Genomic DNA, 16,832 nt, shown 5'->3' with positions numbered 1-16,832 from the left:
TGATAAATTCTTTGCCACTCCTCCCATTATGAGGTGGAGACTATTTACCCTCCCCTGGAATTGAAGCTGGCCTATGACCTACCTTGACTAAGAGACTATGGGCCTTTAAGAAATCTAATGCTTTCCGTTTTCACTCTCTTGGAAGCCAGCTGCCATGTTGTAAAGAAGGTTGGGCTAAACCACCAAGTGATAAGAAACCACATAGAAAAAGACATGGAGAACATTCCAGCCCCAGCCAAGCTTCCAGCTGAATGCAACTGCATGACTGACTTCACTCTCCATCGTGCGGAACAAATGAACTGCCCAGTTGAGCCCAGTCAAACCACAGAGTCATAGGAATTAAGAAATCAGTTTTAAGTCACTGAGTTTTAATTTAAGGTGGCCTCCTAATGTAGCAACAGATAATTCAAACAACCACAGAACACTACCGTCTGCCTTCTAATACTCAAATAATTGCCCATCCTTCAAAATACTGGACAAGCCTATTTTCCAGAGATCTTCTCAACTGTTCTGGTGGCCTAAAGAGGCTTCTCCAGCATCTGACGTGCTACAACCCATGCTCTGAACCACTAGTCTGGCACCCTGAGATATCTCTTATGTTGTTATTTTACTTCCAGTCATCATAATGTTTCAAATAAGGGCAGGAAATGGATCTTGTACCTGTTTCTTGTTAAAGCCAAGTATAAAACACCTGTTCTTAAATATTCCTCCAAAATTTATGAGGAAGTATCCATGCCAAAAATTCATTCTACCATAACCCACCTCAAGTGGTTCTCAACTCTGGAGGCTGAACACATAAGAGAATGTTTATTTGGAGTAGGATTGGGGCTAATTAAGCAAAACAAACAGATTTATAAATCTGGAGACATGGTGACGACGTCTTATAAGGATAAGGGTAGGAATTTTGATGAATGATCAGACTTGAACAGCTTGAGAATATAAACTGAAGGCTCATTACTTATTAATAATTGCAATTTAATTAATTAAAATCAAATTTGGAGCTTCTTTATTTCAAGGACTCTCAAAAGTCCAAGCATCAGCTAAAATCTATCTTGCAATTAAATGATTAAAAACTTAAGACAGCAAGAATTTTGCTTCACACTGAAGTTGAACATTACTCTTTTTTTTTTTTAAATCAGGTAATGATTTTTTTTTTAATTTAATTTTATTTATTTTTTGGCTGTGTTGGGTCTTTGTTGCTGCACATGGGCTTTTCTCTCTAGTTGCAGCAAGCAGGGGCTACTCTTGGTTGCGGTGCATGGGCTTCTCATTGCGGTGGCTTCTCTTGTTGCAGAGCACGGGCTCTAGGCACGTGGGCTTCAGTAGTTGCAGCGTGCGGGCTCAGTAGTTGTGGCTGGCGGGCTCTAGAGCACAGGCTCAGTAGTTGTGGCTCACAGGCTTAGTTGCTCTGCAGCATGTGGGATCTTCCCTGATCAGGGCTCAAACCCATGTCCCCAGCATTGGCAGGTGGATTCTTAACCACTGTGCCACCAGGGAAGTCCCTACTCTTTGTTTTTTTTAAGTTTATATGCAGATACCTGCTCCAATTTAGTCATCTAAACTCAATCAAAGAACCCTTCAATAAATAATTCTTAGCATGCATTCCAATCCATACATACTTATTTATGTGGCATACATGTCCTACCATAACATATTATATACATTATAAAACAAAAGACAAAACTGAAATTTGATATGAGAAATAAGTTTTAAAAAGGAAGTGCTAACATTTTCTTCCAGTACCCGAATGTACTGTATCTTGAAGATCCCCTCAGGAAAAACAAACCCCACTTGGTAGATCACTGACTTAGTTTATCAAGTAATAGGGAAAAAAACAAGCTCCACTATTGGTTTTGGTTTTCATGTAATTCTGTTAATAAAATTTAAAAGACATGTATTAAAGTAATACCTGCTGGTGGAAAAGTTCTTCCTCGACAGCCACTTCAGCTGTTTCTTCCTCCTCCTCTTCCTCTTCAGGTATGGTTGTTTTGAAGACTGTACTTCTTTGAGCAACCTCCTAAACACAAGAGTTTGATTTAAGTTAAAACACTATACTTTGGGATTTCCCTGGTTGTGCAGTAGTTAAGAATCCGCCTGCCAATGTGGGGGACACGGGTTCGATCCCTGGTCCCGGAAGATCCCACATGCCGTGGAGCAGCTAAGCCCGTGCGCCACAACAAGGGAAGCCACCACAATGAGAAGCCCGCGCGCTGCAACGAAGAGTAGCCCCCGCTCACCACAACTAGAGGAAGCCGGCGCGCAGCAACAAAGACCAACGCAGCCAAAAATAAAAAATAAATTAATTAATTAAAAAAAACCCACTATACTTAAAAATCATGAAGACTGTGGGAGGGCGACATCTTTTCTTTGCGTAAATTTAAGAAACAGCATTCTTACATCAGGGACTTTTTTTTTTTTTTTTTTAAGTGGCTCATCAGTAGCTTCAGCTACTGAACAGGAATCTTTGCATAATTAGTAGCAGTTCTTAGATTTTCAATATTCCCTGCAGGGAAGCTACTGGTATCCAATTTGAAATACCTGCTGAGAAGTTTCCACTGCTTTTTATCCCATTCTGTTACTAAGAATTCTGTAAATGATTTGCCACACTAAATTCTTCATAACACTCAACATGAATTCAGCTTAAAGATCTTGGCTCCTAGCAAAGAGAAGGTGCTAAATAAATGCTGAATAAAATGAAGTCAGAGGCTAACTGCTGTGCTCTCAGGGACCTCGGTGGCAAGAGGACCACCTGATGAGAGAGATGAAAAGGACAAACTTTCATTCCTTCAGCAGCTAGTTCCTCTTGAATGAAACAATCAAGACACAGGAACACTATTTACTAATAACATACTAGTGAAGTTCCAATGTACTCTGCACAAAAAAACAGATCTCCTATTATTCACTGGAGGCATAACAGAAAGTAACCATTTCCATTTTCTACTGAAAGGCGCAAATACAAATGACTTTCCTCTAGAGAATGCTGACTCGCACAAATGCAGCAGTGTTTCTGTTCAAGCACAAGGCTAACTTGATGATCCAGCAGCAAGTAAATGAGTGTGTCCTAGAGTGCTGCAGAGCATCTAATTGTACTCTGTACCATGCATGTCCTAAGGTTACTCAAAAAAGATAACTCCAGATGAAGACACTAAAATCATGTCAGTAAAAGCTTACCTGAAATTTAACACAGACCAGCTAGTTTAAAACGGCAGAGGAAGAAAACCAGAGAACAGTGACAGAGAAATGAGAGTTCTATTTACAACGTGTCCACATATATATTTTATAAATGAAGTAAGGTAGTACAGTAGTATTTTGTAGGGAATTTTGATTATTGTTGCACGGCCGAGGAAGATGGACCATTTTGAGTCTGAATTAGCCAGAAACTTCAATTCTGTGAGATCAGTCTGTGTTTATACACACAAATAGTCTTTTCACAAATAACATTTGCTTTAACCAAATTAGTACTAATAAAAAAGCATGTGAATCCTTAGATCAATTACAACTCTTTGAACTAAGATATCCATTGGGGGATGATGGCATACAAAACAGAAAAAAAATTCCCAAAAAGTTTTCGGAGTACCTAACTTCCCTCAACTCATCTTAAAATGAGGAAAGAAAAGTCAAATAAAATCTGTTATAGAATTCTCACATTTCAGCTTCTAGCAACTCATGACAGTGTATACATCCCACATGGAAACACTGGCTCTTAGAGCTCGTGATGAAACACCAGACTATGAGCCTCAAATGAGCTTAGAAAACAGCAACTTGCCCAACTTCATTAATTATGAATTACTTCAGCATAACTGACTTTAATGTAAGCCTGGTGTTAAGCACTTTTCATTTGACAACATTTAAAAATCAGTTAATCTAATGCAGAAAGCCTGTATGGAATATAAGTGAGCTAAATAAATGTCGACAAATTTAAATAGAAAAATAATAAAACAAATTTAGAACCAAAAGTTGCTGGGAGGTTTAGGCCCAGGAAATTATTAGTCAAGGTGCTAAAAGACAAACGTCTTTACCAAAAAAACTCCTCTCAGCAAGACACCCAACACTATCAAGTGCCCTGGAAGGCACACATAAATGGTCTTTATCAACATGCCATGGGTCTGCCTGGGTAAAGCCCTGGGCACATAAAGGTACACCCATCTCCCCAGCAGTGCAGCAGGGCCAGCTAGCGCCAGCTCACGTGCTGCCTCTTCAACTCTGTGCTCAGTCACATCGTGTGGGTAGCCTGAAATCACCACAGTTCAGCAAATACTAAAAATCAAGGCAGTTTTTGTTGATGAAGGAGCTGACTGTTAAACTAGAATATCTCTGTATACATAAGTGATCATCTCCATATACAAAAATTTCAGTGATGCCTATATTCTAGAAGGTACAGAGAGACTGCTTTATTTTTTATTTCCCTCATTAAAAAAAATTTTATTTTTCCATGGTGACATTTGCTGTTTTTCATCCCTAGGACCACCCCTCCCCGGCCATTTCTCAGTAAGAGCCCCCACTGTTACCTGGGTACCCTCTCTCCCATGGAGATGTGACATGTGTGTCACAAGCTGAGTGTGATCTAGCCATGGAGAAGGCTCAAGCTCTAACTCTGTTCTCTTGACTCCAGGAACTGGCTCAGAGGTGGGCACGTGACCCAGGCTGGTACTACGAGAGCAAAGCCCAGACGAGGACCGGACTAGGCACAATGCTCTTGCCCACGACAAGTAAACCTAGAATGATGCACCTCCGAGAGCAGCCAGCAGCTATCTTGCATCCGTGAGGGAGACACTCAGGAAACAGACAACAGAAAGATCCTTGGGGACACTGGGTGAGCCAATGGATCAAGTCCACTATCTCTGGATGGTTGGTTTTGTGAACTCATATATTCCCATTATTTTAAAGCCAGTTTAATTGGGTTTCCTGATATCGCCAATGTCTCAGCCAGAAAATATATGTAAAAAAATTAAACTGACTTAAGCCAATTACCTACAGTCTTACAGGAAAGTGGTCTTTATGGTGGTAATTATGAATTATTATAAATATGGTCTGGGACCTATTAATAAACATGGTCTCACAAAATTAAATGAATAAATGCCAAAAGTACTTGCCTGACAATCACAGAAATAAGAACTGTATTCATAATACTTTCCTCATTTCTGACAGAGGTCACTTCATAGAGCCTAACAAGTAGAATGCAGAAGTTTATTAAAAGAACAGGAAAACAAACCAACCAAATAATCCATTATAGAATTCAGTGGTTTGAATTATGAAGGGAAACCTGAGCTTCATTCAGCTTAATTGAAACATCACTGGTAATACGACCTCCAGACATATCCCATGTCATGGCATCTACTTTTTCACTTGTATCTATTTTGTGCACTTTTAAACTCGCTGTATTCCAAATATCCTCCTATAAGATCGTTTCTAACTTGGAACATATTTTCACACAGAAAAAGGTGGTGACAAGATTCCATGGTTCACGAAAACCTATTTCATCTACCATGGCCCCTTAAAACCATGCTTTTCAATCTGGGCAAATCGCCACTCGTAACACTGTTTTGAAAGAGACATGTATTCTGCCAGTTTCAGATGTCGAAGGAACTACCAGCATAGGAGCTGCAGTAATTTCAGCACTTGGGCAGCAGCACCGGTGACAACTGGGAAGAATTCCAAAGTGCCGAAGGCAAAAAGCAAGCAGGGCTCCACACAGAGAACAGGAGGAGATTCGGCTCCTCGAAGTCTGTGAATTCTGGAAGGCATCTGTAAACGCCCACACCCTGAGAACCTAGCAAGTATTTGGAGGTGAACTGTACTGAGGTTTACAGTGGAAAACATCAGATGCCCTTTCATTTTCAGCCTCAGTCTGAGATCAAGGGCATTCTTCATTCAGCAGACAGTGAATTCCTTATTAAGAGCAGTCTAAACACCAGCAGACGGCTGGGCAGAGGACTTCTCGTATGCAAACACCTCGGACCCCCAGAATGAATGCTATTAATTACACTTTATTTCTCTGAACTTAAGGTCCATGTTTGATTTTCCTAAAATTTTATCCAGTAATTTCTCATTAAGTGCCTATTATGTGCCAGGAAAAATCAGAACAGGTCCTTGCCCTTGACATGCTTATTATTACCCTAGTGAGAGAGGACAACATGACAAGCTAGACAAGGTCTGTGCCTGGCACTATGGGAGCAGAGAAGGAACCCCCAAGGAGATGCTGTACTTTGACCTGAAACCACGCCATCCTTTGAAGACACTTTCATCTCTTGGTATGTGTGCGTGGCTGGGGGAATCTGGGAGTGTCTTTATGTGACAGTGGGGGTAGGTAAGGTTCTTTGACAAGAGTTCTAGGACTGACGTGTTGAAAATATACACATCAAGCAAATGTACACTCCACAATCCTTAAACTCAGTTTCAAGAGCATGTTGAAAGCCAGTAACAAGGTTAATAACATAAGCATTTACTAGTGGCCAGATACTATTCTGACCATTTCCCAAGGATTGTCTCATTTATATTATTCTCATTATATTATTATCTTATTATTATTATCTCCATTTTAAAATGATGAAACTAAGAGAGGTGAAGGAACTTACCCAAAGTCACAAAGTCACTGGGCAGTGAAGACAGAAACAGGACACAGACTGACTCTGGAACCTGTGCTAACAACCAGAACTACAAGACACTCATAGTTCATTCCTAAAACCTGGAGTTAGCATCACTTTCATTGACTCAGCAGCCTTGGTCTGATTTAAGCAATCAGTTACTTCACATTTAAATTTGATTTTTGAAAAGAAATCACACTTGCATGATGAACTCTCAGGTGAAACTGACACTGTGGTACGAACATAGAGAAGAGTCTGGTGGTTGCCAAGGGGGTGGGGGTTGGGGGAGGGATGGAGTGGGAGGGTGGGATGAGCAGATGCAAACTATTATATATAAAACAGATAAACAACAAGGTCCTATTGCATAGCACAGGGAACTATATTCAATATCCTATGATAAACCATAATGGAAAAGTATTTTAAAAAAAGAATGTACACAGGAATTCCCCGGCAGGCCAGTGGTTAGGACTCCGCGTTCTCACTGCCAGTGGCCGGGTTCAATCCCTGGTTGGGGAACTAAGATCCCACAGGCTGCGTGGCGTGGCCAAAAAAAAAAAATGTACATCTATGTATAACTGAATCACTCTGCCGTACAGCAGTAATTAACACAACATTGTAAGTCAACTATACTTCAATGAAGAAAAAAAAACTGACACTGTGGTGGTACCGATAAAATGACCATACCTCTCCCTGAGAATTTTTCAATATAACCTTCACATCTTCGCCAGTGCCCCAAGAGTTCTGGTTCTTCCAGATGAGGTCGGTGGGAGGACTGGCTGTGACACCGGCATTTGCAGCCCAGATCTAGAAAGAAAAAAGGAAATCAGTCTACACAGAGCCCAGCTCTCCCATGTGCCAATAACAACATAATGATGAGACTTTAACACCTTGTAAGAGGACTGATTCTAAAAGTTCCAGAATTATGGCCTAGCTTTAGACTTGCCATATTAACTAGCTGTATATCCCATAGAGCTTAGCTAGGCCTCAGCTTCCCAGTCTGATAAATAAAAATGTTGACACACAGGACTCTGAAGTGAAGTTGCCTAGATTCACATCCTAGCTCGCCTACATGCCAGCTCACCTTGAGCAAGCTACCTTACTTACCCTCCAATGGGACAGAAATGGTACTGATAATACACGGGACTGTTGTGAAGAAAAATGATTACCCACATGGAGGAGATGGCTGACTCAATGAATATAAGCTCTCACTGTTAGCATTCTATTATTCTACGGGTTTCATGAGCCATCCTTCCTTCCATCCTTCATGAGCCTTCTACCCCTTCCAATGGTATCCTCCAGCTGCCTATAGCAGGAATTGAGATGACTAACTTCTCTCAAAAGCTCTGCAGCAGACAGCCTATCTAGAATATTCTAATGGAAAGTGGTATATATCCAACCAGAGACAGTGTCATGATACCCCAGTGTCTGAGTCTGAATTCCAAAAAGAATTCAGGAAACAGACAAATAACCCATTATTCAATGGAAAATATGACTGCTACAGAAATAGGCAAAAGAAACAGAAAGAGTTCCCTTTTCATAAGCAGGGAAATTCTGCAACATTTTTTATGTATTTACTGGCAGAAGAGCATTGGTAGAACAGAGAACACTTGAGAGTTAGAAAACCTGGGTTTGTATCATGGACGTAACACTACACCTCTACAAACCTCTATGTCCTCACCTGTAGGGACACTACTACCAGTCCTGATCTTTCTAAAAGACCATATGAAAAGAGACAGCAAAGTTTTGTACTCCATAAATTGTCTTGCAATATAAAGGGCCATATGATGGCAGAATGAAGACTGGAGATAGTATAAGCAGGTGTTTTTTTAAATGGGGAGAAAACCTTATCAATTACTAATAAGGAGAGACCCCTTCCTCTTAAAGTGCTCACTTGAAGCTTCCAGATCTTCCATCACCATTATAAATGGAAAGGGGCAAGGAGCATTACTAGGATAAAACTGAAAAGAGAACTGGATCTGGGCTGACTTTCAGGTTATGTGGAATGTTAATCTAACCTCAAGCTATACTTTTCACTAGTCCATATGGATTCATACAGTTGGTTTAGTGTTTAATAATAATCGTAACACGTCAGTAACCTTACTGGGTAATTTAACCTAAAACTAATATGTCCTAGAGCTGTGTCGTTCAATATGGTAGCCATATGTGGCTTGTGAGCACTTGAAACACGGCTAGTCCCAACTGAGGTGTGCTGTAAGGGTATCTCGAAGTGTCAAGATTTAGTTTAAAAAAAAAAAAGGGACTTCCCTGGTGGTCCAGTGGTTTAGACTCCACGCTCCCAAAGCAGGGGGCCCGGGTTCGATCCCTGGTCAGGGAACTAGATCCCGCATGCCGCAACTAAGATCCTGCATGCCACAACTAAATATCCCGCATGCTGCAACGAAGATCCAGTGGGCCGCAACTAAGACCCAGTGCAGCCAAATAAATAAATAAATAGATTTTTTTTTAAAGTGATCTAATAACTTTTATATTCATCAGATGTTGAAATGATAATATTTTAGATACATTGGGTTAAATTTAAAACATAGTTCTAAAGTTAATTTCACATTTTTCTTTTTCACTTGTTTTTAATGTGGCTACAAGAAAATTTAAAATTACATAGTAGTTCCCTTACTTCTGTTCTGGAGTTTTAAACTGACCTTTGCTATTGCCCTGCCTTGTACAATTTTACAGAAATATCACTTATGATTACCACATTCCAAAGAGCTTAACACATTTATGCCAGCTACCAAAGGAAAAAAAAATGCCTTACATTTTTTTATGTGAAAATTGAGTTCTCCACTAGACCTATAGAATATATATATCTATTTAGTCACTGAGGAACTGTATCCAGTGGAAAAAGCAGATGATTGGCATAGTGGTTTTATACTTTTAAAGAGATAAAGGGCACGCTCAAATCTGAATCTTCTGAATTAAAAATGTCAGATTCTTTCCATCACATTATGCAGCTTCTGTAAGACACATAATAGGACTGAGCAATTTTCTCTCACTACAATAATTACTAAAGAGAAGAAAAGATAGCATGGTTAGGATATCTGTTCCAATTTTTACCCGTTATTACAAAATTAGCATCTGATATTTTCACAATGTGGTGGCAAGTTCTATGAATACACTTTTTAAAAGAGAAGTTCTAACCTGTTTGAGCCTTTGATCTTAAACACTTAGTAAGGTCTGTATCAATCATAAAATCTTCAACATGAATTTAATATTTTTAAAAAGGAATTGACAAAAGGAGATAGTCACCTCAACTTCTTTAGGGATGGGGGGGTGTCAGCTGTTAATTTCTACTGGAGTAGATAAAATAAAAATAATTCAAAGGTCAATTCTTTCACTTTTAATAGTCAATTACCACTCTCAATAACAAAGAATTTTTAAAATCTTTAATAGCACTTTAATTCCCTAATAATGTCAAAAACATTTTAATGCACATTTTTAAAATGCTTCTCTTTAAGCCAAAATGGTTTTAATTACTTTAACTTTTGGTTAAGACAATGAAGTTAAATTAAATGATGACTAAATTAACTTACTGTAACAGTCTGGCCTGCCTTCAGCACATATCTTGAGGTATATTTGTAACTGACTGATGTGTCTCCAATTTTTCTGATCATCTCCCAGCCTCCCATTGGTTGATCCTATTGAAAGAACAAAATAAAACAAGGTCACTTCAAATATACAAAAAGTTATGGAGTAATCAAATAAATCAATCCATAGGCAGTTAAACTAAGACAACTTTACGACTGTCTTCCCATGGTTCATATTTTCCTACTATGAAAAGAAAACATGGTTTTGTCATTCAGCAAAACAGAAACTTTGACAATGCTGCAGTTTTAATTATTAAGGTGTTTAATTTTAAAGAGGACAAAACTGCAAGAAAAGGGATGTGAACCAAATTAAATGGTGATATTCAACGCTAGAACAGGTACATAATTTAAATTTACAATATAATCTAGCTTCATAACCACCATTATAAACATCTAATTTTTGATTGCTTTAAGCTTTTAAAATATACACACATAAAGCTTGGAAAGAGAAGGAAGAAAATATGCCTTTTTTCTTCTCCATCTGTACCACTTCTGCCCATATTTAACTCCTACCTTAAAGCATAAGGGGCTCAAAAATGGTCAGTGACATAATGAGCCAGTCCCAAGCGCTGGCTCTCAACGCTGGCCCGCAGGCTGCCCAGAGCTGCCTGACTCTCCTGAGGAACCGTGCAGGGTATTAAAGCAATTAGCTGAATTAATTTATTTATATCCATCTCTAACTCAAAGACAGGAGTAAACAAGGCTGAGAGCCAGCTCCAGAATAGCTCCACAAAGCACAGCAACGCCTTTTGAAAAACAGCCAAACTACTGCAATGGAGTAGCAGAGGCTACTCTGTTCTTTAGTTTCTAAAGTTGTGACTAAGAGGGCTTAGAACCTATTGTCTTCCATTATCAGAACTGCTAAAGCTCCTTTGCCCATCCAAAGTATTTATTCATCCACATGCAAGATAGTTTCAATAGCTTTGGTGAGAAAAGGAGTGATTTTACAAACATTTTACAAATCCTGAACATGCTTCTGGAAGTGACATCCACCCCACTGCATCCCCACTACACCCCAGACCTGCCTTCCTCTGGCATCACCTGATACCCCTTCACGACCCCAGCTCAATGATGCCTAGCCAGGGTCTTCCCAAGACCTCCACTACTGAGCTCTCGAAAGCCCCAGCGCAAAAGTTCAGGATTCCCTGCTATGAATATTTTATGTTTACTTTTAAACAAATAATTTCAATATAGGGCTTCATACTAGTCTTGATATAAATTAAATCAGTACTATTCATTCATTTATTTAGAGAGAAAAACACTCCCTACACGTGTCCGACTCTGGGCTCATACTTCCTTCCTTCCATAAAATTAACAGCTGGGAAAGAATATCTACCATCTATACCCATAATCTAACTTCTTCACAAATCTGGCTAGGACAGGGAATATTAATAATTCATCCTTAGGAAGGCCACGGTGACAAAATGACCAGATGTGAAAAAAAGCCCTCGCTCTCTAAAGAAGCGCTAAAGAATAAAATCTTCAAACTACTAAGCGCACCATCCCTCTTCCTCCTCCTATTTAAATTTATACTACACTTCATGAATTTAGGTTAAAAAGGAGAGGGAAACTCTTATTCCACGAAGACTGAATCCAAATAAAGGCTGAGGAGTTATTACAATTGCAAGACACCAATCAGCAAAGCCACACTGGACAAAAAGGGGTCTGTGTTTCCACCTGTTCGGAAGTGTTCTTCAAGCGGATAAATTTCCCATCAACATCTATCTCTTCAATGCAGACATTCCCAGTGGCTGAGGCAGAATGAGAGATGCTGACACTACTGCTGGCCTCGGATTCTTCCACGTCCACTCTCTTCCGCTTCCCTCTGGTTGTACGCACGCTGCGACTCGAGGATGCGCGTGATACTGTCACACGGGAAGAAGGGCTCGGAGAGAGCTTCAATCTACATGGAGGAATAAAACACTCCAATTATGAAACGCATATGCCCTTCCTACCTTAAAAAAAAGGCTATTAATATCCTGCACATGCATTACTAAAGCAAAACATTAATGACAATCTGTTAGACAAAGCCAACATACATCTTAACGAAGAGAAACTTATTTGTGCTACAATGCCTACTGTCGTAATACTTTTTTTTCTCTTTAAAAAAGTATTATTTGAATGTTTGAGGTAGGAATAGACTATAACCATAATGCAGGAAGTTTGGAAAACCAGGGGGTGGGGAGATGAGGGGAGGACATTGGGGTGAACATGTCATCTACCACCACCCTACCACAACCCCTGTTACATTCAGTATACTTTCCTTAAGTTTTTCATACCTGCATTTTCTTTTTACAAAATTACAATCACAATGTATACAATACTGAAATTAAATGGCTTTTATTCTAAATCAGACACTTTCCCTTTGGAACTTTTTTCTCAGAAAAGGTATAAAAGGATTAATACACTAACCAGATTTGAAAAATAAGTATAAAGTCTCTTTCAGCAAATCTGATATTTTGCAACATATTAAAATTATCATTTTAAATCTCAAAGGAAAGACTCTATCCTGACACAGTTCAACTCTATCCTGACAGAGTTCAGCATTTAAAATAATAAGACTGCTTGAACATCTTCTACTGTTGAGGTAAAAGTATGATCTATTACTACCTATCTCTACAGCTAGGTATTAAAAGAAACAAGAAAATATTTAAAGTTGCCTTAATTGTTAAAAAAAACCAAAAAACCTATTTACTTTTCTTTAAATAGAAAGGGTGGGGGCAAAAAGCAGACTATGAGGTAGGGTGACAACTAAGTTACTCACCTCTCTTCTTCGCCTTCTAAGAGCTTCCTGTACGCACTGATTTCCATGTCCAGGGCCAACTTTACATCAAGAAGTTGTTCATAATCGTTCAGCTGTTGCTGCATCTGATCCCGGATTTCCGCCATCTCTCTCTCTTTGTCAGACAGCATGCGGCGAGAGTTGTCTCTTTCTTTAGCAAGCAAGTCCTCCAACTCTTGAATCCTCTCCAAACATGCTCTAGACTTAAGATTCAAGGGAACACATTTACTTTCTAGGAACATTCCAACATTAGCACAAGGCAGCTATTCTAAACTATTTCCTGGACTGGAACAAATCCAATCTCTGACACCAGAATCCAAGAAAATTTTTATTTTAAGAAATTAAAAACCAAAATTTCTCCAATACAAGATACAGCCCTCAGGAAAGTTTTATCTTATAAAAAGGCTAGAAAAAGATATATTCATCAAATGTGTCATAAATGTACATATAATTTTTCTTTACTTGACCAAATAAAACAAAATTGTAAGCTGTGGTTTTAGTAAAAGTCAAGTCTGGCTCCCCTACAAACCGTTTAGCTCAAAAGTATAAAGTAACAAAAGTAAAGAATTAAAAGATAGAAAACTCATTGACAAAAGAAACCTAGTATCTTATGGAGAATTGCTGCAACTATTCAGAAACTGAAGAAAAGTGATTCCGGTTACCACTTTAGAACTGTTGTTCTTTCCCACGCTCAATCAGCATGCAAAGACTATATGATATACGGTAGTCTGGAAATATTATTGTAAACATAGACACTTCATATTTGGTATTAAAAAAATGAAAAATCACACATCCTATACCAGAAGGTTCATCTTAGAAACGCTGTGGTTCACTAGGTATTATTCATCTGTATTTCTCCAAGACAGAATTCATCTCCATAACCTCAGAAAATTACAAAGGTAATCAACTCAGAAAGACTGATGTATAGCTTAGGCCCTTAAATCACAAGTACCTGCGCATCAAAGCAGGAGAGAAAGGGCACATACTGTGCAAAAGTTAAATCGAGAAGGCTAAAGATAAAAAGGAGCTCTATGTTATGCAGAAACACTACACTCCAGGTTAGTGAATTTATTTCTCACAGGGGTACAGATTAAAAAATTTGAAACTGCTTTGCATGTATACTGGGGCTGGACGAATAGGTAAACGGGATGGCAGAAACCAGGTTTCTTACTCTCAGAGAGCAGTTACAGGTAAGCAAGGAAGGAAGCCTAAAGTGAACCCAGTGGTACAGGGTTAGAGTCAGAGACATATGTATAAACTCTTGGTTACCTTACTATAAACACAAGTGGACACAGATACAATTACAGATAAATGTGTAAACATGGGTTAGCATATACACATTTATTACCTAGCTCTGCCCACAAGCAGGCCTAGAAGCAATGACACCCCAATACCAATGAGCATACTCAGTGCCCAGATCTTAATTTCTAGATGCCACTCTCCAATAAAAAGAACGAGGGCCACTTGCAGAAATAGCTGATTCTACTGCTGGAGCAGGGAAAATACAAGATGAGCCTAGAGCATCTTATAGAACCAGAAAGTAAAGAAGTGCTCAAAAAAAGGGGGAACATGGTAGCCAATCTGACAGAACTCCTTATAGCCAAAGCTAGAACAATCTGAGCCAATAAAACAATGTAGTATCTGATTACAGCCCATAATTATTATAAAAACATTTCCATGAGTCCATACTGATATAAACAAATGAATGAATAAATAAATATACAAATAGGGGGAAAAAAAGATGAATCTTTACAAAAGAATTCCATTTAACAAAGGTAAATACTTTCTTCAGGATGTGGAGCTAAATTCCTGCCCTTTACCCTTGAGAGTGGGATGGACTTAGTGACTTGCTTCCCAAGAACAGAGTATGGAAAGGCAAAAATAGTAACTTAACAGTGGAGAAACCTGGCAAACACCGTCTTAATCAATGATGAGGGTTAACATCACCAGTGACATTGTGTGTATGTCACGTAATCCCTGATATGATGTAACAAGAAGGGCACTTAAAATCCGTAACCCCAGGCTGATCATGAGAAAAGCACCAGACAAACTTAGATTGGGGGACAGTCTACAGGACACCTGGCCAGTTCTTCTCAAGACTGTCAAGGTCATGAAAAACAAAGAAAGCCTAAGAAACTGTCACAGACCACAGGAGACTTACAGAGACCTGTGGTATCCTAAAACACAAAAACTACAGTAATAGAAAATCTGGTAAAATCCAAACAGCCTAGAGTCTAGTTGATAGTAACGTACCAACGTCAGTGTCTTAGTTTTGACAAATGAACCACAGTCACCTAAGATGCTAACAATGGGGGAAAACTCAGGGAGGGAGATAGGGGAACTGTCTGTACCAGCTTTCTAACTTTTCTGTAAATCTACAATTATGCCAAAATAAAAAGGTTATTTAAAAAATAATCAACCAGGGACTTCCCTGGTGGCGCAGTGGTTAAAAATCCGCCTGCCAATGCAGGGGGCTTCAATCCCTGGTCGGGGAAGATCCCACATGCCACGGAGCAACTAAGCCCATGCACCACAACTACTGAGCCTGTGCTCTAGAGCCCACGCACCACAACTACTGAAGCCGGTGCACCCTAGAACCTGCACGCCGCAACTACTGAGCCCACGCGCCACAACTACTGAAGACAGCACGCTCTAGGGTCCGCATGCTGCAACTACTGAAGCCCACGTGCCTAGAAACCATGCTCCGCAACAAGAGAAGCCACCACATTGGCAAGCCTGCACACTGCAACGAAGAGTAGCCGCCGCTCACTGCAACTAGAGAAAGCCCGCGCAGCAACGAAGACCCAACACAGCCAAAAACTTTTTTTAATTAAAAAAAATTCAACCAATCAATTTATTAAAATCCAGAGACATTCTATATCAGAAGCAGGCATTCATCTCAAGAGTAATACTAAACAAAATCCTGCCTCAGAGAACTTGCATTTAACTGCATTTGCAAAAAAACTGGCTATAAACTGAGAAATCCATTTTTTCTCCCTCTCAGGCTTATTATTTTTTTGGAGGAAGAAAATATAAGAAGTGTAAAATGTGTCCTCTTTGGGAACTCCCTGGCGGTCCAATGGTTAGGATTCCTCACTTCCACTGCAGGGGGCATGGGTTTGATCCCTGGTCGGGGAACTAACATCCCGCAGGCCACGCGGTGTGGCCAAAAAAATAAATAAAACGTCTCCTCTTCAATCAATCTCTTCACTTTTATCTCCCATGTGGGAGAAAGACAGATGGGCAACAAGGTGGAATCTAAAGGGACATAAACCACCCAAGATTCAGACTTAACTTCTGAGCCTCAATTTGTAAACACCAAAATGTCTCTATTTGTCCGCCTTTGATGTTATAGAGTTCTTTAAGAAGGAAAAATCACAATCTAGGTATAAATAAGTTTTAAAGTTACTCTGAGTCGTTTTGTATTTTAAATAGAAATAGTTAAATGTAGTTTAAATAGCTGCTCTACACCTGCTTTGTAGTGAAATACAAAGAACACAACATGAGAGATAGACCTAGATTCTTCTTCCTGATTCTGCCATTAACTGTAACATACCTCACTAAACTGGTATCCACGTTAGGAAAATGAAGAGGTCTAACTAAACTATCTGTTAAGATTCTGCCTGTAACTCTACAGGCAGATACAGTTAATATTTTACTAACTGGTTTCTAATGGTCTTGGGTTTTCTTTGTTTTAAAGTATGTAACATACTTGTACCAGTTTATTATGATCTAGCTGCAACAGAAGTTTCCAGAGTTCGGGTGTTAGAAAAACAAAAAGTAGAGGTGCTTTCAAGTGCCACTGGAGACTCTTTTGCCACTCAGTCTCTGACCAATCAATTAATTTGGCCAAAGTCAAACATCTAG

The 16,832-nt window shown here is 39.3% G+C and overlaps 1 protein-coding gene across 3 annotated transcripts in view; it reads right to left on the bottom strand.

Annotated features, from left to right (window-relative positions):
• The window catches only part of LMNB1 (lamin B1), a 67,605-nt gene that overhangs the window by 2,119 nt on the left and 48,654 nt on the right, over positions 1-16,832 (bottom strand). For 2 of the 3 annotated variants that reach the window (XM_082380706.1, XM_082380707.1), the window contains 5 exons: positions 12,948-13,168; positions 11,861-12,086; positions 10,130-10,234; positions 7,269-7,388; positions 1,910-2,017 (listed from right to left, as the gene is read on the bottom strand). In XM_082380706.1, the coding sequence (XP_082236832.1) occupies positions 1,910-2,017; positions 7,269-7,388; positions 10,130-10,234; positions 11,861-12,086; positions 12,948-13,168 (780 nt within the window). Of the gene's footprint in view, positions 1-1,909; positions 2,018-7,268; positions 7,389-9,845; positions 9,890-10,129; positions 10,235-11,860; positions 12,087-12,947; positions 13,169-16,832 lie in introns of those variants that run through there. The other variant, XM_082380708.1, reaches the window with a different exon arrangement.

This window comes from Balaenoptera borealis (genome assembly GCF_965194805.1).
Source record: "Balaenoptera borealis genome assembly, chromosome: 2".
NCBI lineage: Eukaryota > Metazoa > Chordata > Mammalia > Artiodactyla > Balaenopteridae > Balaenoptera > Balaenoptera borealis.
Note: the sequence above shows the minus strand (reverse complement) of the source record. Positions and strands in the feature narration are given on the sequence as shown.